At 36.8% G+C, this 25,283-nt stretch overlaps 1 protein-coding gene across 1 annotated transcript; it reads left to right on the plus strand.

Moving 5' to 3' along the window:
• The first annotated feature begins 259 nt into the window (after nucleotides 1–259).
• LOC117329923 (LON peptidase N-terminal domain and RING finger protein 3-like) lies at nucleotides 260–25,045 on the plus strand. The gene is made up of 11 exons (XM_033888156.1): nucleotides 260–931; nucleotides 5,289–5,407; nucleotides 6,356–6,478; nucleotides 8,050–8,289; nucleotides 9,500–9,581; nucleotides 12,044–12,199; nucleotides 16,833–17,035; nucleotides 20,291–20,412; nucleotides 21,960–22,127; nucleotides 22,976–23,166; nucleotides 24,017–25,045. The coding sequence occupies exons 1-11, from the start codon at nucleotides 346–348 to the stop codon at nucleotides 24,295–24,297; spliced, it is 2,271 nt and encodes a 756-aa protein (XP_033744047.1). The 5' UTR covers nucleotides 260–345; the 3' UTR covers nucleotides 24,298–25,045.
• The last annotated feature ends 238 nt before the right edge of the window (nucleotides 25,046–25,283 follow it).

Genomic DNA, 25,283 nt, shown 5'->3' on the forward strand with positions numbered 1-25,283 from the left:
GAATGCAAATATAATTAAATGAATAGTAGATACTAGAGCGGTGCATCTATTTCATAAGTCCCTTTACAATGTAGAGAAGATGAATTTGCATAATGTTTAGATTTCGTAAACCACAGAATTTATTTTTGTCCTTGAATAATAATTAGCTTCCTTTTATAACAGTTATATAAAAGTGCACTAACAAAGGTCGAACACTGACCCCGCTCAGATTCCGCCAGCCAATCAGATTCAAGTATAAGGTCATATGACAGTTGTGTAAGGCTCATCACATTGTATGCGTGTATGTCGAAGTGAGTGATATGTGAGGCAGAGCTCAAGTCGGTTTTATCCTTAGAGGCTATAAAAATGGTTGATCTTGCCAAGCAAGCATTCAGCACAAACAATTTTGAACTAGCTGCCGACGTATACGAGAGAACCATAAGAGAAAATGGCCCGTCATCTGAGCTTTACTTTGGATTAGCGGATAGTTTTGCTAGAAGTGGACATTTTGAAAGAGCTTTTGAATCTTATTGCAGCGCTTTTCGTTTGACAAATTCCGTACGACCAGGGCTATTAAAACATTTGGTGACGGCCCTTGTGGACACTGTAAAACAAGACTCTGTTGTTGAAGACGCCATGATGAACAAAAACTGTATTTTCACCTGTGTGTTGTGTCGAGGATTACTTAACGACCCTGTGACGATTCCGTGTGGACACACGTTCTGTCGGAAATGTTTGGAAAGAGAACAGTCAAGACCATGCAAAAAGTGTGGGACAGTAAATCACTTAAACGTTTCGTCTATCAAGACAAATGTTCTTTTAAAGCAGGCAGTTGAAGTGTGGTTTCCGTCAGAATGTAGAGCACTCCAATTGAAAGCGGATGGGAACGTTTACTTTGAGAAAAGGGACTTCGAGAAAGCAATATGTCTTTATAATGAGGCAATTTCATTAGGTTTGTAATAATATTCTCACGTATATTGTATAATTAGCCGGATATTCCACAAAATAACATGTTTCATAAGAGATGTCACACACCGGAAGTTTAAAGCTTACATAAGACATCAACTTCCGGTAAAATGTAAACACATCGAGTCTTGGTTTTCTTCTTCTTCTTTTGTCGTTCGGCCTCCGTCAAAAAATGACGATTACGGCTAGTGGGAGGCGTTGCCAATGCTCTTAAAAGAAAAGGTGCAGGGATTTGGGTACAGTGAGAGGTTTTTTTTTTAAATTTTTTTTTAGTGGAAACTATAAGATAAAAGCATTTGGTGGTGTGTTTATGGTGTGTGTTTGAGATCATCAAGGGCTGCATTTTGTATATGTGCCTTGAAGATCTCTAGTGTAGTGCATTGTACTGCTGCCACCGGGAGGAGGTTCCATTGTGTTATTGTGTGTGGGAAAAAGGAGTATTTATATGTGTCATTGGTGGCAGATAGGTGTCTGAATGTGTAGGGGTGTGTTTGCCTTGTCCTAGGGTCAGCTGGGTGCATGTATAGAATGTCGGACGTTTCGCACCCAAAACGTTTCGTACCACGACGTTTCGCCCCCAAGACGTTTCGCACCACGACGTTTCGCACCCTATGAGAAGACGTTTCGCACTCTAATTTTTTCACTTGTTTTAAACCTTAATAATAGTTAATGTTGTGTTATTTTGATACTATAGTCGTTAATATTGTTATCATTTTTTGTGGGGTTTTCTTTTTACAGGAAATTGGGCGAGTCTGATAACTGATATGCATAGATACATCTCATCTCGGAGATATATTATATATATATACTCCATTTTCTCGTAAATTTGTTTTTACTATTTTTTTTTATTTACTCCCTTTTCACGAAATCCCGAACATGCACAACTCGAATCTATAGAACTAATATTTCAAGAAGCCAATCGTACGTATTACGTAGTCACCAATAATAGTAATTGATGATTATTTGTACACGTGTTGTTGCAGCAGTACAAGATTTTATCAGATATAACGACGGAGTTTTTACGTAACAATTAATTCTGTCATGATGTGTTATATTCTATTTGATTGGTTTAAACAGTATTATATTTTGTAAACAGCAAAGTTGATTCGAAAACAAGCCTAAAGCTTATGTTAATATTCTATTTGATTCGCAGGAGATTGATAAATAATTGATATATTCATTTTTAAGTCATTAATTGTACTAGAATACTAAAAACAATATATATTTTTGCCTATGATTGTACGTTATCTAGCGAGTGTCTAGCTAGATTAGCCGAACACGTGGGCTTGTCACTCATTAAAACTGTTTATGTTGTAAAAAAGAATGTTAGCATTTAACTTAGAATTACAGTTTTCGTATTTATTTTAGAACACAAAGTTTACGGTGTTATTAAACGTTCTAATTACTGAACTGAAACTGTAACTGAAGGAATAATCGTAACTGATGAAATAGTAAGTTTTTATGTGTATTTTATTCCGGGTTGCAATATGTAATATAATCAATTAACAGGAACATGTCAAGTTGTTATGTAAACCAATACAATTACCGGTCACACCGCAGGTGGGCGGTGCTACGGGATTACTTTGTCAGATCACAGGTAGATATAAAATGGCCCGGACAGTGAAGTGATCACCGAAGGCTGGATTCAATAACAAAATACAATAATATACGCTCGTCTGATTGAAGTGAAATTTTGCATGGTGTTAGATAAATGTATAATCTGTATGCAAAATGTCCCTCGACACCCGAGTGCACGCTGCACTGCAACTTCAGAGGTACATTTCCGTATTATGCAATCATTCGATCGAAGTGAAATTTTGCATGGTGTTAGATAATGGTCTATATATGTCTCTGTAAGTATGTTACAGAAAAAAATATCAAAAAATTCTTCATTAACGAAATCCTGGGCTTGCAAAATGTCCCTGGTCAGTCATTAGGTACACCGCTAATAACAACTCGGATGTGGCTTCGCACAAACATTAACGACTGTACGAAGGGAAGCTACAACACAAACATAGCAAAGTATTTACACCAGTAACGAAGGTACAAAACAATAAAAACACGGTCAAACAAAATATAATGTTAATAATAATGTATAAGTTTAATCATTTTCTATTTCAATAAACATGTTTCACTGGGGGCGAACCGTCCTTTTTATTTTATTTTTGTGGTGCGAACCGTCCCTGTTGGGTAGCGAACCGACTTGGTGCGATACGTGTTGGGAGCGAAACGTCTGGATACCATGCCGTGTGGGTCTATTACGACATGATGGTGAATGATTTTGTATAAAAGTATGAGTCTGGTCTTGAGTCTACGTGTTTGAAGTGTGGGCCAGTTGAGTTTGTCCATCATGTCTTGTACTGATCTTGTGTTGTGGTATCTGTTTTGTACGTATCGTGCTGCTCTGCGTTGAATTTTTTCTATTTGATTGATTTGGTTTGTGTTGTGCGGGTCCCATATGGAAGAGCAGTATTCTAGTTTGGGTCTCACTAGGGCTTTGTATGCATGTTCTTTTATATGTTGTGAGTTTATTTTCAGGTTGCGTTTTGGGAAGCCCAGTGATCTGTTGGCATTTGCAGTGATGTTATTGATGTGTGTATCCCATTTGCGTTTTTTCTGTAATGTGAGTCCTAAGTATTTGCTGGCGTCGACTTGTTGCAGTATGTGGTCGTGTAGTTTGTAGTTATATGTTGTTTTGGTGCGTTTGTTTGAGGTGGATATGATGTTGCATTTGTTTGGGTGAAATTTCATGAGCCAGTCTTGTTCCCACTGTCCTGCTGCGTTTATGTCTTGTTGTAATTTGTGTGCGTCGTCTATGTTGTGGATTGTCTTGTAGATGATGCTATCGTCGGCGAAGAGTCTGAGGGTGCTGTGTTTGATGTAGTCTGGTAGGTCGTTGATGTATATGAGGAAAAGTATGGGGCCCAAGCAGGTTCCTTGAGGTACTCCTGAGGTGACTTGGACTTTGTCCGATTGTTTCCCTTCAAGTAATACTGTTTGGGTGCTGTGTCAGAAAGTCTGTAATCCATGTGAGTGTGTTCCCTGTAATTCCGTAGTATTTGAGTTTTAAAAGTCAAAAAGGGGGAACAAGATTACTGAACCTTAAGCTAACTCAAGTTCGTTTTATAAATAAACATAAAATATCAGATAATACGTTTGAAGGTAGGCAAATACAGGAGTAACTGATCCGGAATAGCCACCTACTATCTGAAAGGGACCTGAATGGAAATTTAGCTGTATTATAGCTTAGTTTGTGTAATATTTAAGTGTTCAATGCAAGAAGGAATGTAACTTAAAGTAGGAAATTAACTTTTTTTTCGTAAAAATATTCATTAGAGCAATTGATGGTATTATCGTCAGGTTAAGCTTATCATGGCTTCATTGCCAGTGAATGCTGTTCAAAAAATAAAATATCTGTTGTAGGTTAAATTTTAGTCCAGTGTTGTGTTTACCTGTGTCCGACTCATTGAGCGTTTGCCACTTATACGAGGGAGCATATACTTTATTTGTATTTCCGGTCGAACAGAGGCAGTTATCGTCAGATGGAGGCAGTTCTTGTCACCGTCAATATTTTCATGAACTTTGAAATGTTTATTGTAATAAACATAAACATATCATCTACATTTAAAGAACATACATTGATAAACAAAAAAAATGCATTTAAACTGTTAACAAATATGTCATCCGGGCAAATATCATTGTCGGAACAAATATGTCATCAGGGCAAATATCATTGTCGGAATGTTTTGGGTTTGTGCACATGCTGCTCAAGTTTTCATCAATCACTTTGTAACAGTGAACATTACATTCAGCATCAATGTTACGTATGATAATACAATTACGATATCTATAAATATCAGATGAAACTTGGAAGACAAAAATCATATACTGATCTTTTAAAAATTAAATCTTAAATTTGGAACAAAGAATTGGGTCTTCTTAAAGACTAGGTTATTTATGTAAAACGCAGGTCAACTTAGCAGTCGCTGCAGAACTTCACATCAGAACTGAAAACTACAGCAACTTCAGTGAATCATTTAATGAAATATTCAAAACATAGGTAAAAACTGATGATAACTACCGCCTGACGATAATACCCTCCATTGCTCTAACGTTATTTCGAGCTTTACATATGGGACTTAACTGCAATCGAAGTATGATGTACCAGTTAGGAAAATGAAATTTTAAAAAATGTGAGTGTTTAACAAATAGAATAAATTCTTATTATCTTAGTCCTTGCATAAAACACTAATAAACTTGTGTAAAATATGGAAACTTGCCTGTTATAGGCCAATTGAAGCTTTGTTACTATGAAGTTATATATTTTAAAATTTGTATTTCAGCACCAAATGATCATCTTTTGTTGAGCAACCGATCACATGCTTTTGTGTCCTTGGACAAAAATGAGGAAGCTTTAAGAGATGGTGAACATGTCATCAGGCTTAGACCTGACTGGCCCAAGGTAACATTTGATTTTGTACTGTTAATTAAATGTCATATCAACAGCTATGGTCATTTAATTATGGCCCAAAGTAACGTTTGATTTAGTACTGTTAATTAAATGTCATATCAACAGCTATGGTAATTTAATTATGGCCCAAGGTAATGTTTGATTTAGTACTGTTAATTAAATGTCATATCAACAGCTATGGTCATTTAATTATGGCCCAATGGTATGTGTTGATCTTAATCTCTCAAAAGGCCTTTCCTGTGTATTGAAGTCAAGTTATTGTCATCAGGTCACATAACACGGAGTGCCAGTGAGTTTATGTTATGGTGATGGGTGGGGCTACTCTGTCTGTCCATTGACTTTTAACTTCTTCTAAAAAACTATCAGCAACTAAGAACAAATATTTGGCCGGTTGGTTCATGGGGAAGAGTACATTTTAAAAAAGTTTCCTCATATAAATGACTTCACCTATTTTCAAGACCAGAGCGGTCAAATATATTAAAAACTCTAATAAACTTCTCATGTTCAAGAAGACTCTTGTGCATAATATATGACCTTGGCCTGTTTTCCAGGTTGCCATCGTGAAATATGGCCATTAAACCATTATATATGCTTCACAGGATCAACAACATGCTTCACATAACATGTAATGGGTTTTGAATTGATTATGGCCAACACAAAACACCATCAGAGGTAACTTTTGGTTAACACCATTAACTGACATAGACAATGTATCTATGTAAAACCCTACATTACGATTCACCAATGCATCAGTGAATCATTTCACATCTGTTTAAAGTGTTATGTATCAGATTACATATTATGGTCAACAACAAAAAATGGAAATAGTTATTTACCATACTTCCTTACTGGGCATTTGAGCGATTCAGGACCTTTGGGCCTCTTGTGTTATTACTGTATTATTAATTAAGGGTTAATTTTCTGTTGTTGGAATTTCAGGGCTATTTCCGGAAAGGATGTGCTCTGTATGGCCTGGGTCGTTATGGAGATGCAGTCGTTGTCTTACTTCAGTGTCTAGCCATGGATCCTTCAGTCAACCTAGCTAAAACCTACTTATCTAAAGTCAGTTGAAACACTTGATTTACTATTGTGAAGTAAAAGTAAATGAAGTTTTTAAATTTGATTTTTTTTTTTTGTGTGTTCTTCATGTACAACATTAATGAAAATCAATTCTAAACGAAATTGGGGGTGTAAAAAGCTTGAAACAGAGTAAAGTATGGCAGGTTTCCCTGTAACATAGGTCTAATATACATATACAGGGTTGCCACCTCTCATTATTATCCAGGGTTGCCACCTCTCATTAATATCCAGGGTGGCCACCTCTCATTAATATCCAGGGTTGTCACCTCTCATCAATATCCAGGGTTGCCACCTCTCATTAATATCCAGGGTTGCCACCTCTCATTAATATTCAGGGTTGCCACCTCTCATTAATATCCAGGGTGGCCACCTCTCATTAATATCCAGGGTTGCCACCTCTCATTAATATCCAGGGTTGTCACCTCTCATTAATATCCAGGGTGGCCACCTCTCATTAATATCCAGGGTTGTCACTTCTCATCATTATCAAGGGTTGCCACCTCTCATCAATATCCAGGGTTGCCACCTCTCATTAATATCCAGGGTTGCCACCTCTCATTGATATCCAGGGTGGCCACCTCTCATTAATATCAAGGGTGGCCACCTCTCATCAATATCCAGGGTTGTCACCTCTCATCATTATCAAGGGTTGCCACCTCTCATCAATATCCAGGGTTGTCACATCTCATCAATATCCAGGGTTGTCACCTCTCATCAATATCCAGGGTTGTCACCTCTCATCAATATCCAGGGTTGTCACCTCTCATCATTATCAAGGGTTGTCACCTCTCATTAATATCCAGGGTTGTCACCTCTCATTAATATCCAGGGTGGCCACCTCTCATTAATATCCAGGGTTGTCACTTCTCATCATTATCAAGGGTTGCCACCTCTCATCAATATCCAGGGTTGCCACCTCTCATTAATATCCAGGGTTGCCACCTCTCATTGATATCCAGGGTGGCCACCTCTCATTAATATCAAGGGTGGCCACCTCTCATCAATATCCAGGGTTGTCACCTCTCATCATTATCAAGGGTTGCCACCTCTCATCAATATCCAGGGTTGTCACCTCTCATCATTATCGAGGGTTGCCACCTCTCATTAATATCAAGGGTGGCCACCTCTCATTTATATCCAGGGTTGCCACCTCTCATTTATATCAAGGGTGGCCACATCTCATGTCCTCGATGGGAGACTCACGATATTTAAAGCTTTCTCCCACGAAGACCTCTCTCAAGCAACACGAAACAAAATCTCACGTTTTCTAGAAACAATTCTCCCTCCAAATCATGTTAAGCCATTGGTGGGAGTTCTCTCACTTTGGCATCTCTAGAGGGTGGCCACCATGAATATCAATATGTAAGTGTCTTGAATTACAATTGTCTTTATTTTACCTCAAAGTATTTTGTGTCCATGGTTAAAATGCATGTAACATTTCATTATTGAGAAATAACTTGTTTTTAATAAAGGGGACGGAATGTCATAAGGTAATAATAATTAAGTATATATAAGTAAACGGATGAAACTAAAACAACCATTTCTTATTACAGGCACTCCACAAAATTTTCTCACCTTTGCCTTCAAATGACCCCAAAACAGGAGTCCTCTCAAGCCCGCTCAGTCCAGCCAAGCTCCAACAGCTGATCAAATCCAACTTCAGTTCTGCCTTTCTCCAGCCCAATATGGCTATGGATACCATAAAGACATTAAAAAACATTATAACAGAAACTGTTACCACAGCAACATCATTTGCCGTTACCAACCAGGAACACATGCCTCTCTTTGAAAAGGTAGATTTACTTTAAAATAAAAAGTGGGGCAAGTAGTGAAGGGATACCAGAAATATTAAATGTACTGTTGTTGTTTAGTAGTGAAGGGATACCAGAAATATTAAATGTACTGTTGTTGTTAAGTAGTGAAGGGATACCAGAAATATTAAATGTACTGTTGTTGTTTAGTAGTGAAGGGATACCAGAAATATTAAATGTACTGTTGTTGTTAAGTAGTGAAGGGATACCAGAAATATTAAATGTACTGTTGTTGTTTAGTAGTGAAGGGATACCAGAAATATTAAATGTACTGTTGTTGTTTAGTAGTGAAGGGATACCAGAAATATTAAATGTACTGTTGTTGTTTAGTAGTGAAGGGATACCAGAAATATTAAATGTACTGTTGTTGTTAAGTAGTGAAGGGATACCAGAAATATTAAATGTACTGTTGTTGTTTAGTAGTGAAGGGATACCAGAAATATTAAATGTACTGTTGTTGTTAAGTTTCTTCAGTGAAATTATAGGAGGAATCCTTATTATCACTCAGACTTTGACACTTATTCATGAAACAGAAAATGGCTTAATTAATGTAGGATAAAGTTATTATAATTATGTATACATGTTAAGGTCACCTTAGCTAAGCTCAGTGACCTTTTCCAATTCGGTTTTGTCTGTCATTGTGCATTTTCCATCATCCTTCATTAGTTAACATATCACATTTTTGACACTGAAAAACAGAATGTGCCAGTTTTATGGCCATCAGATGAAAAATGACAGTTATGGCACTTTGGAAAAAAAAAAAAATGTTTTTCTTGCCAAAATTCCAAAATCACCCAAAATGGCACTTGAAAGGTTCCTATTTTCACGCTTGATTATTGGCATATCAACAGCAATGTATGGTTGTTGACCTTTACCTTCATTAAAGGTCACAGGGGTCAAAGATAAAAAATTCAAAATCCTTTCACAGTGGTTTGTGTTACGTTTTAAAGAATCTGCTCTTATAAAGGTGTGTGCAATATATCCAGGTCAAACCATCAAAAATGTCACAGATATTGCAAAAAGCTGTCAAAATTCAAAATTATACGGAATTGCAATTCAAAATATTTTTCTTTTATTGATAATTAGCACATTTACAGCAAATAGTTCTAGGTCACAGTAATCTTTGTGATATAAAATCTGTAAGTGTCAAATGATCTTTAAGACCCTCTGGACCTCTTGTTTTTATTTATAGCCCGACCTGTATGAGGCGATTCCAAATTCTTCAGCAAGCTCTTCAGGATGCTGTCAGGATGAGGCTGAGAAATCTTTTTATTGTAAGTGATTCAGCAAATTGATTTCTGCATAACACGATAAATGAATCATGCAAGAAAGTAATTTAAAGATTTTGTCAGGAAAAGACCATTGTAATTACTACATTTTGATTTGTTTTATAGAGTGTAGTTTCAAATTTCATTACGTGCTGTGGAACAACGACTAAATATGATCATCACCAAATTTCGCAAGAAAAAAATCATTCAGAACTCTTGAGGGAATCAAAATGTCGCTTATTATTCTATGATCAGTCCTGATTAGTTGAGGATGGGACCGGAACCAATACACTAGACAATCTTATTATTCTATGATAAATCCTGATTAGTGGAGGATGGGACCGTAAACAACACATGTACACTAGACAATCTTATCTCCGTCTGTTTTTGTGTGTGATTTAGTAATATGGTTCATGCTTTATATGTTTGTTGACATTTGTTTAAAATAAATTGTGGAAAACCAGTTAAAATTATAAACAATAACCTGCTATATACAGTGGAACTTCGTTAACTCGAACTCGGATAACACGAATACCCCGCTTAACTCGAAGTACCTCGCCGGTCCCGGCCGAATTATCTCTTTATCTTAGTAAAAAAATTTCCGAGTAAAAAAACTCGGAAATTCGAATTCGGATAACTCGAAAAACTCGGATAATACGAAGTAAAAATTTGATCCCAACAATAAAAATCCTACTTGAAATGTTCGAATAACTCTAAGTATAATTTTCGTCGATCGGTGGCAAACGCCGACATTTCTTAAGAGCTAAATTCCGTTTGTAATACTGTACTGAACATATCGGCACTACTAACCTACATGCTATTATAAGTGTTTCATAAATTCATAGAAGAAATTGTCGGTTGAATCTTATAACAACAAGTCTTGGTGATAAAAAGTACTGCTTTACTTACATCAGGAAATTTTCCAAGGCGGTCGCCGATATCAGTACACACGATAGTCAACAACTCATCTACCCGTTCGCTCAAGCGGAACTAATCTCTGACACACCGGTAGATCTACCCGGCTGATGTTTTTACAGGTGTAGATATGACACAGTCACCGGCGCCTATTAAATCTTTAAACTGCTGAAACAATAGCGTAATTACTGCCGAGGTGTTCAGAGTACAACTGTAACGGTCAGTGCTGTCTATTAAATCGGATAAAACGCCAACTCAATTACAGTAACATTTTATACGCACATGCGCAGCCCAACTTCCGGTGCTAATACACATGGAAATGGCGTGGTTATCAATAAAAAGTAAGTAGGCCGATCAAACAGTATTTTATATATGTCCAATAAAAGGTAATGGTTCTGTTACGTTTTGTATGCAATCTGTGTTAAACTTAAACGGTTATTTGTTTTGACATTAATAACTTGTTATTTTGTCGAATTCCGTTTTATCGTTTACCTTTTGCAAACATGACTTGCACATCAGATCGTTGTTGAAGTGACTAAGTGAAAGAAACTTTATCGTGACTGTATATCGGCAAAACTACACCAAATTACAAGTGACATTACGAAACATTACATATATATTTACATGTATTGACCAGTCTTCACACTAAACTGATGAGCGACAGAGCGAAGTTATAATGATTATATAATGTTGACAAATATTGACCAAACTTTTCACCAAAAACGATAACTCGCTTAATTCGAACACTCGGATAACTCGAAGTTTTTTCGTGGTCCCGTCGACTTCGAGTTAACGAAATTCCACTGTATATCCCTGGGTATTCTGATTTTTTTTTCTGTGCAAATTATATGCTTGCTGCCTTGTTGGTGTTAGGGGAAGAAACTTGTAGTCACTTTGGTTGATAGGACTTTGGAAAGTCACCTCAAGCTCTTTGGTTTATAAAAATTGACATCATTTCCAAGAAATAAGCCAAACAAAAACAGGTGTGTTGGTTGAAGTGTTATGAGGCAAAACCTTAAGCTAGCTTGTTTCTGGAACAGACATTCTGATAGCAATAATGAGGTAGCATGTTCTAAATCAGTCGATAGTGAAATGCTTGTACACAGTATATAAAATGAACATGCAATTCAACAAGTCACCGGAACTGATAAGGTAGGCCCGGCCATTCATTGGTAACAAATTAAATTTCCGGGACAAGGTTCTTCGAACTAAACTTGTCAAATATCTTATGATACAAATCAATTGATATATTGAGAGAAAAGAAGCAGTTAATTGAGTAAAACTTAGGAACAAAAATAAACTAGGAGAGTAATTCACAGGAATCTTATATATAGGGAATCGTGATGTGGTTTATCAAGAAACATGATGGACATCACAGATTAATTAATCTTAGAATTAAAGAATCATAGCTATATATATTATGGCAATGGCAATTCACTTAAAAATCCCAGAAAAAAATGTCTTATCACCTGCCATTTTATATTTATACTGCTTGCTTTATTTGGATGTCTAATGCACACCACCTATCAGGTTGAATACCTTTCCATTTACAGCCGTATCTGCCCCAAACTCCAGACGTGGGTCGCCTCTCCTTGAACCGAGACGGTCGAGATCGCAGTCACCACCCTGTCAAGGTCAAAAACGTACCAGGAATATAAGTGGTGCCTCCCCATCCAGTCCACTACACGATTTACCTTTTAAACTACACAGTAAGTTGATTCTCCGTTACACGATTTACCTTTTAAACTACACGGTAGGTTGATTCTCTGTTACACGATTTACCTTTTAAACTACACGGTAGGTTGATTCTCTGTTACACGATTTACCTTTTAAACTACACAGTAAGTTGATTCTCCATTACACGATTTACCTTTTAAACTACACAGTAAGTTGATTCTCCGTTACACGATTTACCTTTTAAACTACACAGTAAGTTGATTCTCTGTTACACGATTTACCTTTTAAACTACACGGTAGGTTGATTCTCCGTTACACGATTTACCTTTTAAACTACACAGTAAGTTGATTCTCTGTTACACGATTTACCTTTTAAACTACACAGTAAGTTGATTCTCTGTTACACGATTTACCTTTTAAACTACACGGTAGGTTGATTCTCCGTTACACGATTTACCTTTTAAACTACACAGTAAGTTGATTCTCCGTTACACGATTTACCTTTTAAACTACACAGTAAGTTGATTTTCCGTTACACGATTTACCTTTTAAACTACACAGTAAGTTGATTCTCTGTTACACGATTTACCTTTTAAACTACACGGTAGGTTGATTCTCCGTTACACGATTTACCTTTTAAACTACACAGTAAGTTGATTCTCCGTTACACGATTTACCTTTTAAACTACACGGTAGGTTGATTCTCCGTTACAGGATTTACCTTTTAAACTACACGGTAGGTTGATTCTCCGTTACAGGATTTACCTTTTAAACTACACAGTAAGTTGATTCTCCGTTACAGGATTTACCTTTTAAACTACACGGTAAGTTGATTCTCTGTTACACGATTTACCTTTTAAACTACACGGTAGGTTGATTCTCCGTTACAGGATTTACCTTTTAAACTACACGGTAGGTTGATTCTCCGTTACAGTATTTACCTTTTAAACTACACGGTAGGTTGATTCTCCGTTACAGGATTTACCTTTTAAACTACACGGTAGGTTGATTCTCCGTTAATGGATTTACCTTTTAAACTACACGGTAAGTTGATTCTCCGTTACAGGATTTACCTTTTAAACTACACGGTAGGTTGATTCTCTGTTACACGATTTACCTTTTAAACTACACAGTAAGTTGATTCTCCGTTACACGATTTACCTTTTAAACTACACAGTAAGTTGATTCTCCGTTACACGATTTACCTTTTAAACTACACAGTAAGTTGATTCTCCGTTACACGATTTACCTTTTAAACTACACAGTAAGTTGATTCTCTGTTACACGATTTACCTTTTAAACTACACGGTAGGTTGATTCTCCGTTACACGATTTACCTTTTAAACTACACTGTAAGTTGATTCTCCGTTACACGATTTACCTTTTAAACTACACAGTAAGTTGATTCTCTGTTACACGATTTACCTTTTAAACTACACGGTAGGTTGATTCTCCGTTAATGGATTTACCTTTTAAAATACACGGTAAGTTGATTCTCCGTTACACGATTTACTTTTTAAACTACATGGTAAGTTGATTCTCTGTTACACGATTTACCTTTTAAACTACACAGTAAGTTGATTCTCTGTTACACGATTTACCTTTTAAACTACACGGTAAGTTGATTCTCCGTTAATGGATTTACCTTTTAAACTACACGGTAGGTTGATTCTCCGTTACAGGATTTACCTTTTAAACTACACGGTAGGTTGATTCTCCGTTACAGGATTTACCTTTTAAACTACACGGTAGGTTGATTCTCTGTTACACGATTTACCTTTTAAACTACACAGTAAGTTGATTCTCCATTACAGGATTTACCTTTTAAACTACACAGTAAGTTGATTCTCCGTTACAGGATTTACCTTTTAAACTACACAGTAAGTTGATTCTCCGTTACACGATTTACCTTTTAAACTACACAGTAAGTTGATTCTCCGTTACAGGATTTACCTTTTAAACTACACGGTAGGTTGATTCTCCGTTACAGTATTTACCTTTTAAACTACACGGTAGGTTGATTCTCCGTTACAGGATTTACCTTTTAAACTACACGGTAGGTTGATTCTCCGTTACAGGATTTACCTTTTAAACTACACAGTAAGTTGATTCTCCGTTACAGGATTTACCTTTTAAACTACACGGTAGGTTGATTCTCCGTTACACGATTTACCTTTTAAACTACACGGTAGGTTGATTCTCCGTTAATGGATTTACCTTTTAAACTACACGGTAGGTTGATTCTCCGTTACAGGATTTACCTTTTAAACTACACGGTAAGTTGATTCTCCGTTAATGGATTTACCTTTTAAACTACACGGTAGGTTGATTCTCCGTTACAGGATTTACCTTTTAAACTACACAGTAAGTTGATTCTCTGTTACACGATTTACCTTTTAAACTACACAGTAAGTTGATTCTCCGTTACAGGATTTACCTTTTAAACTACACGGTAGGTTGATTCTCCGTTACACGATTTACCTTTTAAACTACACAGTAAGTTGATTCTCCGTTACACGATTTACCTTTTAAACTACACGGTAAGTTGATTCTCTCTTGTAATTCTGGGCGTTCCATTAAAGACCATTACTGCCCATTGATTTTAAGCTCACCTGGTCTGAAGGACTTATGCCATGGCCTGTCATCACTTGCCGATCCGTCAGTTGTCCGTCATTTTTTCATATAAATTGCTACTTAGAACAAAGGACTGAATAGATTTTGATCAAATTTGGTCGGAAGCATCATTGGGTAAATGTTATTCAATTTGGTATACTTTGCGAGTCCGACCGCCAGGTTAGTCCAGTAATAGTGACAGAACTAATGGTGTAGATAGTCCAGTAATAGTGACAGAACTAATGGTGTAGATAGTCCAGTAATAGTGACAGAACTAATGGCGTAGATAGTCCAGTAATAGTGACAGAACTAATGGTGTAGGTAGTCCAGTAATAGTGACAGAACTAATGGTGTAGAATCCTATAGGTTAGTCCAGTAATAGTGACAGAACTAATGGTGTAGATAGTCCAGTAATAGTGACAGAACTAATGGTGTAGAATCCTATAGGTTAGTCCAGTAATAGTGACAGAACTAATGGTGTAGGTAGTACAGTAATAGTGACAGAACTAATGGTGTAGAATCCTATAGGTTAGTCCAGTAATAGTGACAGAACTAATGGTGTAGAAACATATATGTTAGTCCAGTAATAGTGACAGAACTAATGGTGTAGATAGTCCAGTAATAGTGACAGAACTAATGGTGTAGAATCCTATAGGTTAGTCCAGTAATAGTGACAGAACTAATGGTGTAGAAACATATATGTTAGTCCAGTAATAGTGACAGAACTAATGGTGTAGAAACCTATAGGTTAGTCCAGTAATAGTGACAGAACTAATGGTGTAGATAGTCCAGTAATAGTGACGGAACTAATGTTGTAGATAGTCCAATAATAGTGACAGAACTAATGGTGTAGGTTAGTCCAGTAATAGTGACAGAACTAATGGTGTAGATAGTCCAGTAATAGTGACAGAACTAATGGTGTAGACAGTCCAGTAATAGTGACAGAACTAATGATGTAGATAGTCCAGTAATAGTGACAGAACTAATGGTGTAGATAGTCCAGTAATAGTGACAGAACTAATGGTGTAGATAGTCCAGTAATAGTGACAGAACTAATGGTGTAGAGAGTCCAGTAATAGTGACAGAACTAATGGTGTAGATAGTCCAGTAATAGTGACAGAACTAATGGTGTAGAATCCTATAGATTAGTCCAGTAATAGTGACAGAACTAATGGCGTAGATAGTCCAGTAATAGTGACAGAACTAATGGTGTAGAATCCTATAGGTTAGTCCAGTAATAGTGACAGAACTAATGGTGTAGATAGTCCAGTAATAGTGACAGAACTTATGGTGTAGATAGTCCAGTAATAGTGACAGAACTAATTATGATGTAGAGAGTCCAGTAATAGTGACAGAACTAATGGTGTAGAGAGTCCAGTAATAGTGACAGAACTAATGGCGTAGATAGTCCAGTAATAGTGACAGAACTAATGGTGTAGAATCCTATAGGTTAGTCCAGTAATAGTGACAGAACTAATGGTGTAGATAGTCCAGTAATAGTGACAGAACTAATGATGTAGAGAGTCCAGTAATAGTGACAGAACTAATGGTGTAGAGAGTCCAGTAATAGTGACAGAACTAATGGCGTAGATAGTCCAGTAATAGTGACAGAACTAATGGTGTAGAATCCTATAGGTTAGTCCAGTAATAGTGACAGAACTAATGGTGTAGATAGTCCAGTAATAGTGACAGAACTAATGATGTAGAGAGTCCAGTGATAGTGACAGAACTAATGGTGTAGAGATAAAGATATATATATATACTGTCTTAGAATAGCTTTTTCATGTATTGAGTGAATCTTTAATGTTACATTCACAATTTACATGACATCCTAGCCAATCTTGTGGCTTCATGACATAAGCTTATTTAGATACATATGTACTTGCTAGAAATGTGAAAGAACTGCTCTATCATAATTGGATAAAAAAAATTTGTTTAAAAGATGAAATATTTCATTTAAAAGACTTTCTTCTGTTGAAATCAATAACCTATGAAAAGTCTGAAAAGTGTATAGAACTTTCTGATAGTTATTTCTGTTTTTTGTTTGTTCAGAAAACGACCCCAAACTGCCGATGGATGCTGTTGCGATCAGACCTGAACTTCTGAACAAGGAAGACTTTGAATGTAGTTTATGTTACCGTCTCCTCTACGAACCCGTCACTACACCATGTGGTCATGCCTTCTGTCGTCATTGCCTTGACCGATGTCTTGACCATCACACCCAGTGTCCACTCTGCAAAAGCTCTCTTGTTGAGGTATAATATTACCAAGCGTCGTTGATAATGTTTAAGGACTTGATAGATCTTTTCTGAAAATTTTATTCACAAAATATTGATTAATGTGTACTAACAAAAACACAGAAGGGATTTGCTTAATTTAACTATGGAGTTTGAAAAATTTCAACAAAAAAATTGGGTTGGAAAAATAACCATTTTTAGATCACCTGATCCGAAGGACCAAGGTGAGCTTATGCCATACTGTAGCGTCCGTCAGTTGTCTGTCCGTCAACAATTGACTTCTTCTTCATAACTACTGATCAGAATTTGGTCAGAAGCATCCCTATGGGGTGGGGACTCAAATTGTACAAATGGTGGGGCAGACCCCCCAGGGGTCTGAGGGGCGGGGCCAAAAGGGGTCAATTTGGCTCTATTAATATAAACGACTTCTTCTCTGAAACCAAGCATTGGATATCACTCATATTTGCCTGGAAACATCACTATTGGGCTGGGATTCAAAATTGTACAAATGGTGGGGCTAACCCCCCAGGGGTCTGGGGGGGGCGGGGCCAAAAGGGGTCAATTAATATAATAATATTAATATAAACGACTTCTTCTCTGAAACCAAGCAAAGGATATTGCTCCTATTTGCCTGGTAGCATCACTATGGGGTGAGGTTTCGAAATTGAACAAATGGGTGGGCTGATCCCCTGGGGGCCTGAGGGGCAGGGCCAAAAGGGGTCAATATATCTATATTGATATTAACAACGTCACTGAAACCGAGCAATGGATATCGCTCATGTTTGCCTGGTAGCATCACCATTGGGTGCGGATTCAAAATTGAAAAAAAAGTGGGGCCGACCTTCCTCGGGGCTGAGAGGCAGCAGGGCCAAAAGGGGTCATTTTGGCAGAATTGATATATATAACTTTTTCTCTGAAACTAAGCAATGGACATCTCTAATATTTAACTGGTAGCATTCCCTTGGGTTGCAAATTCAAAATTGAACAAATGACAGGGCCAACCCCCTGGGGGCTGAGGAGCGGGACCAAAAGGGGTCAATTTGGTTAAATTGATATAAACAACTTCTTCTCTGAAACTAAGCAATGGATATCACACACATTTGTATGGTAGCATAGTTATGCGGTGGCAGGGCTCCGATAAACCACTCGTCCACTCGTCTTGCCCGGGTCAAAACAGTCAAGTGTCGAGTGAACTGTTGGGTCAGACTCGTCCTAGTGCCGAGCAAAAGTTTAGACCACACAGTAATAACACTGTGTCGAATTGTTACTAATCCAAAGACATTTTTTAAAAAGATTTTAATATCATAATATGTCGATAAGATGAACCATACACATACCTTAGGCTAACGTGACATGTGTTTACAAATGACTTCACTAGTACGGGCCGGGTCGTTCAAACGCTTGTAATTTACTAAAGCATGCGTCTGATAATAAAGAGATGCTGTTAACAAACCAGTGCGCATGCGGGCGTTTCTTCACAACTTCCTTTACAACAACGAGCGAGCGGCTCGTTGATTTCTTTTTCAAAACAAATCACTGACGAACGTTAAATGACGGTAATGAGGAAGTCCGGCAAACTAGAGATCGAAATGACACAAGTGTTTGGTTTAGTTTGGTTTGATTCATTTAACAGATGGACTGCCTCCTGTGCGTGCGATATGCACGATTGTGTGTGGCGAGTGCGTATGTGTTTTTTGAGGTTGCAGATTCCTGTTTAGTTTCTTTACGACTCAAGTGAGGGTGAAAGGTGAAGGGTAATTCCATAAAGAATGGATGACGAAATCCGACATTTAAGATATCATGAACTGTACTTCTATAATATAAGAGGCTGCTGGTCGGCCCTTTTTCTATAGGAAATGATTTTGCCGACTGCGCTGTGTACATGTAAAACCTATAACATTGTTGGAGTATCACGAACTGTTAATATTGTACAGAGTGCCCCAATCTTGCAGATACTTAGTTGACACTTTTTATAGGTACTGGTTCTATGAGATTAAAAACTAACAAAAGATAATTTTGTGATGTTTTCTTTCTTCTATAACTAAATATATTATTAAGACATGATAAGATGTATGCACTCACACAAGGACATACAATATAAAAGTCTTAACTTAAAACAAGATGAAATCACAAGTTAGCTATTTGGTGCCAAGTGGATTTCAAATAGTGCCGAGTGCTTGTACTATTGTTACTAGGCACAGTGCCTAGTTGTTCTAAAAATTCTATCTGAGCCCTGGGTGGGGATTCAGAATTGTACAAATCTTCGGGTTGACCCCACCAGGGGGCTGAGGGTGGGGCTAAAAGGGGTCAATTTGACTAAATTGATATGAACAAATTCTTTTCGGAAACAGCTCATATTTGACTGGTAGCATCCTTTTGGTTAAGGATTCAAAATTTTATAAAGGAAGGAACTGACCCCCCGGGGTGCAGAGGGCAGGGTCAAAAGGGGTCAATTGGTTTAAACAACTTCTTTTCTGAATTCAACTAAGCAATGGATATCACTCACATTTGTGTGGTAGCAGATTCCCTATGAGGTTGCACCAAAAGTCAATTTCATTTCATGGATTATTGTATTTTTTGGCATAAAAACCTCACGTACCCATATAAAATGCCTATGATATATTGACATAGCAATACCAGTGACAATATACTTAATCATCATTCTTGTTTCATATCTTATGAAATCTAAGTGAGTGATACAGGCCCTCTGGGCCTCTTGTTTAATCTGCATACATTTATGTACCAAAACAATCGAGAAATATTTAAACTTATATTTATAGTTGATAACTCTGTTGTCAACTCTTGGATGTTAGGTCATATCATCAATTGTTGTAAACTCTGCCTGTTGTCAACTTTTGATTATAAACTCTCCCTGTTGTCAACTCTTGGTTGTCAACTCTGCCTGTTGTCAACTCTTGGTTGTCAACTCTGCCTGTTGTCAACTCCCTTAGATGACAGGTAAAATGGGCCTTGAATATTTAATTAAGACATTGAAAAAGCCTTGAAAAGGCCTTGAATTTGGTTTGACAAAATCCGTATGAACCCTGCCTGTTGTCAATTCTCCCTGTTGTCAACTCTTGATTATAAACTCTCCCTGTTGTCAACTCTTGATTATAAACTTTCCCTGTTGTCAACTCTTGATTATAAACTCTCCCTGTTGTCAACCCTTACTTGTTAATTCACATAAAGAGTTTGTAACTTTCCCTGTTGTCAATTTTCTTTGATAACTGTATGCACTCTATATTTATGATAATTTCTCATATTTGTTTACAGTACTTAGCGGAGAGAAGGCAAACAATTACAGAAAATATTGCTGGGATTGTGGAAACTTATTTTGGAGAAGAATTGGAAATACGCAAAAAAATACATGAGGATGAGATGGAAGAGTTGTCCAGGTATGGTGTTGTAAACCTGTTCTACTGTAGCCTCATTCCCAGTGAGATCCTCCAGATCGGCACTAGATTTTATCAGATACCTGAAATTGGGTTTTTAAGCTTGTCTATTGTTTGTCCGTCATCCTTGTCAACATTAAATTTCCTGAATGAAATATGATGGAATTTGGTCTGGAGCATTATTTGGCAATGAGATCTGATTTGACATAAACAAAGGATGTGGCTCCTTTGGGCCGGAGAGAGGGGACCAAATAGGGGGAATATTATCAAAAAGAAAAAAATAGCTCAAAGGAGGTGGTGCATGGCGGCCCACGGCCGAATCTTATTTAATGCATGATATTATGATAGACTTTTACCAAATACATGTCATATTAGACACTAAAACGAAAATTGGCAAATGCTGTATACGCAGCGCCACCTAACATGATTTCTGTAAAAAATGTGTACCCTCCCTTTTAAATTCAATATATTTCTCGTACAAAAGTACTTGATAAATTTCATATTGCATTGATAGTCTCATGTGATGTTATATTTTATAAAAACATGTGTGTTTAGTATGAATTTATATAATAGAAAGTGTAATTACAGCTTTTGTAACAAAACTATCAGTTAAAAATTTACCTTCTTGAAATTTTCTTTTATTTGTTAAGTAGATAAAATGTAATAATCGTTGGAGTACTATCAAATTTTGCTTTTAAAAAACATGTTTGCATATTAATCTTAATACACAACCAAAAAAAATCATCAAAAATTACTGGATAACAAAAGATTTTTGCATACAAAGAAAGGTCATGAAGTAAATTGTATTAAAAAACCAAGGGTTAAAAAGGAGCACCCTGTCTGACACAAGCAGTAAAGTCTGATTGCATTGTTATTTTTGTTGGATTTTAAGCATTTACCTCTATTTTTCAGGACTTTCGGTACTTTGATATGTTGTCCAAAGTTGGGGGTGTATGCATTTAACAATAATAAAATCTTGGCATATCCAGTAATTCACCAAATAAATTTGTTTCATTAAATGTTTATGAATATCCATAAATTATTTCTAACCGGAAATTTTGATAGTACTCCATCAATATCTTTGCTGGTATTAGACTTTAAATGAAAAGTTAAAAACAATGATTTTCACAAAGAAGACATCAAATTAGGCTGAAATTTAATTTTAGTGTCACAGAGCGTGATGATTCATATACAAAATTAAACCTTAAACAAATGGGGTGAATTTGTTTCACAAATAGGAAATAAAAATGTGTTCTATAATAATTAGTGGTCAAAACATTAGCTTCTTATGCAGTTTGATGGGGAAATAATGAAATCACCAAAAAAAGAATATATACATTGAGGAATGGAAATTAATTCCTCCCGCATAATCGGGGATATTATGCTTTTGACAAAAATATGTTTCCGGGAAAAAAATCGCTGTGGGCCGATTTAGCCCTCCTATGCACCACCTCCTTTGTCAAGGTATTTGCTTTGATGTATATCAGGTTAATAAATTGTTAAACGTAGAAAACAAAGCCAAAAGAATTTGTTATTTTTGTTTTATACAGAATGGTGACGGACCAACATGAGATTCCTGTGTTTGTTTGTACTCTGGCTTTCCCGGGGATCCCATGCCCACTCCACATCTTTGAACCACGTTACAGACTTATGGTACGACAATGTATGGAGTCTGGCACAAGGCAGTTCGGCATGTGCACAGGCAACGGGGATTCTGAGTAAGTTGCTCATTATTTGTGTTATATGTGAGAGGACATAAAATTTTACAATAGTCCACTTCGTCTAAAAGAAAATATCCTGGTATGGTAGCCCTCGAACTAAAAGAAAATATCCTGGTATGGTAGCCCTCGAACTAAAAGAAAATATCCTGGTATGGTAGCCCTCGAACTAAAAGAAAATATCCTGGTATGGTAGCCCTCGAACTAAAAGAAAATATCCTGGTATGGTAGCCCTCGAACTAACAGAAAATATCCTGACATCTTAGCCCTTGGACTAACAGAAAATATCCTGACATTGTAGCCCTCGGACTAACAGAAAATATCCTATCATGGTAGCCCTCGGACTTACAGAAAATATCCTTACATCGTAGCCCTCGGACTAACAGAAAATATATTGACATTGTAGCCCTCGGACTAACAGAAAATATCCTATCATGGTAGCCCTCGGACTTACAGAAAATATCCTTACATCGTAGCCCTCGGACTAACAGAAAATATATTGACATTGTAGCCCTCGGACTAACAGAAAATATCCTGACATGGTAGCCCTCGGACTAACAGAAAATATCCTGACATTGTAGCCCTCGGACTAACAGAAAATATCCTAACATCGTAGCCCTTGTTCCTGTTATAATACCCTTTTGTTTGTATGATCCACCATTCATTGTCCATCTCTAAACAATTTACATTTTTGGCTTCTTTGAAACCCCTGGACCAATTTTAAGGAAATAAATAGAATTATAGCGTTTTTTTTTTTTTAAGATTTGGTCTATATTTAGACTGAAACATCCATGGGTGACCGGAACAAATTTTGTTAAAAAAAAAGTGTATTTTGTTGTCAATTTCAGGGGAGAATTTTCTGAATTTGGGTGTATGCTTGAGATTCGAGATGTGCAATTCTTCTCTGATGGACGTTCTTTAGTGGACACAATAGGAGGAAAGCGATTCAAGGTCATCAGCAGAGGCCACAGGGATGGCTATAATACTGCTAAGGTTGAGTTCCTAACAGATCAGTCACTCTCGGAGGAAAGCCATCAGCGTAAGTACAGTTTTTAGAGGTCATAATGACCTATAGTCATTGTTTGTACAGTTTTTAGAGGTCATAATGACCTATAGTCATTGTTTGTACAGTTTTTAGAGGTCATAATGACCTATAGCCATTGTTTGTACAGTTTTTAGAGGTCATAATAACCTATAGCCATTGTTTGTACAGTTTTTAGAGGTCACCTATAGCCATTGTTTGTAGTTTTTAGAGGTCACCTATAGCCTTTGTTTGTACAGTTTTTAGAGGTCACCTATAGCCATTGTTTGTACAGTTTTTAGAGGTCACCTATAGCCATTGTTTGTACAGTTTTTAGAGGTCACCTATAGCCTTTGTTTGTACAGTTTTTAGAGGTCACCTATAGCCATTGTTTGTACAGTTTTTAGAGGTCACCTATAGCCATTGTTTGTCAGTTTACTGGTGTCCGTCTGTCAACAATAATTACCCTGTGAACAAAATAGTTTGACTAAATTTCAACCAAGCTTGATGAAACTTTGTATGTAGATATATATTGACAAGATCGATTATGATTGGTAATTATTGGTAAGATCTCCTACGAGTTTGAAAATAAAAATTATTCTTATGAACTTTGCTCTAATTTTGCTTTCTATATATAATGTTTCAATTGTCAGATGGTTTAGTGCCATGGCTCTTATGTTTCTAATATATTTCTTTTTTCCCCTATATAATATATACAAAAAATATGAAATTTAACTTAATTCATTCATATTACAAATTAGGTATTTATTATAACAAAGTGATGACAAAATAAAAGATGCTGTAGTTTTCAGTAGAAAGTTTCTCCAGAGAAGGTGTATTATGGCTATTTTGATTTGATCTACTTCAGGTGTAAGTGCCCTTCAGACAGAAGTGTATTGGTTAGTGAAGTCCTGGCTGGACAATCTGGCCGGTATGCAGCGTGAACAGATTCTCCGACACCTGGGACAGCTGCCAGGCCTAGAACAAGATTTCCAGAACAATCCCAATGGCAGCTCGTGGCTGTGGTGGACGCTGTCCGTGCTGCCACTAGATACGCGCATACAGATGACCATGCTGGCCATGCGGTCGTATGAGGAGCGACTAAATGGCATCAAACGAATTCTGATGTACATGAGAAGGCAGCGGTGACTACGGCTGTCTAGGGTTATGCCTTTCCTCAATAACAATAAACTCTTGATTTTAAGTTTATTAATATTGGCCATTGTGTTACAACACTGGTTCAGCAGTGAGGAAAAGTAGCACAAGTCATAGACTACAGTAGTGGCAGTGACCAGCGGTCAGACAAATCATGGACTAGAAACTAGTGACAGTGAGGTGGACCTGGTCAGATCATGTCGACTACAGAATTGTGACAGTGAAATTGTCTCTTGTCAGATCTTGTCCACTACAAACTTTGGCTGGGAGGTGGTCCTAGTTGAGTTATACTTGTTATTCTGTGATAAATATTTGCTAGGATTTTCGCACGTTTTGTTCATTAACTAGTAGTTACTTATTTATTCAATATTATATACCGGGTTTTCATTTGTATTACATATTTAATTAAAGTTGAGCTGTTAAGAGTCAGTAGTAAGAATCATTTCATCAATATTTGATAAGTTGAAATTTTGCATCATAATAACTAATTTGATAAGTTGAACTTTTACATCATATGAACTACTCTGGAAAGTTGAACTTCTATCTATTTTCTAATACTTTATACCTGATTACAGACAAACAGTTGTAGTTTAAACATTTATAAATGACAACTCGGTGCTGGTGTAAATCTTGCCAATGGAAACTTACACTGTGTGACCTGACAGTAAAGCTAGTTGATGAATATTGTTATTCAGGATCATTTCAAGAACTGTACTATGTAAATAAAGTATTTTTATCTCAGTTTCAGATATTTGTTATTTTGTATGAACCTTTTAGCCCACCCATTCAAATTACCGCTCGTCCTTGTTATCGCTATTTCTTGGAAACTGCTGGAGGTATATTTCTCAAACTTCACTTGTAGATGCGTGGCGCTCCTTGGTACCAAGGTGTGCTAATTCAAATTTGGGCTTGATCAGGAAAACAAAATGTCCGACAAACAGCCCTCATGAATTTTGACAGTTGAAGGGATATTTCTCAAA

Source organism: Pecten maximus, chromosome 6 (assembly GCF_902652985.1).
Source record: "Pecten maximus chromosome 6, xPecMax1.1, whole genome shotgun sequence".
Taxonomy (NCBI): domain Eukaryota; kingdom Metazoa; phylum Mollusca; class Bivalvia; order Pectinida; family Pectinidae; genus Pecten; species Pecten maximus.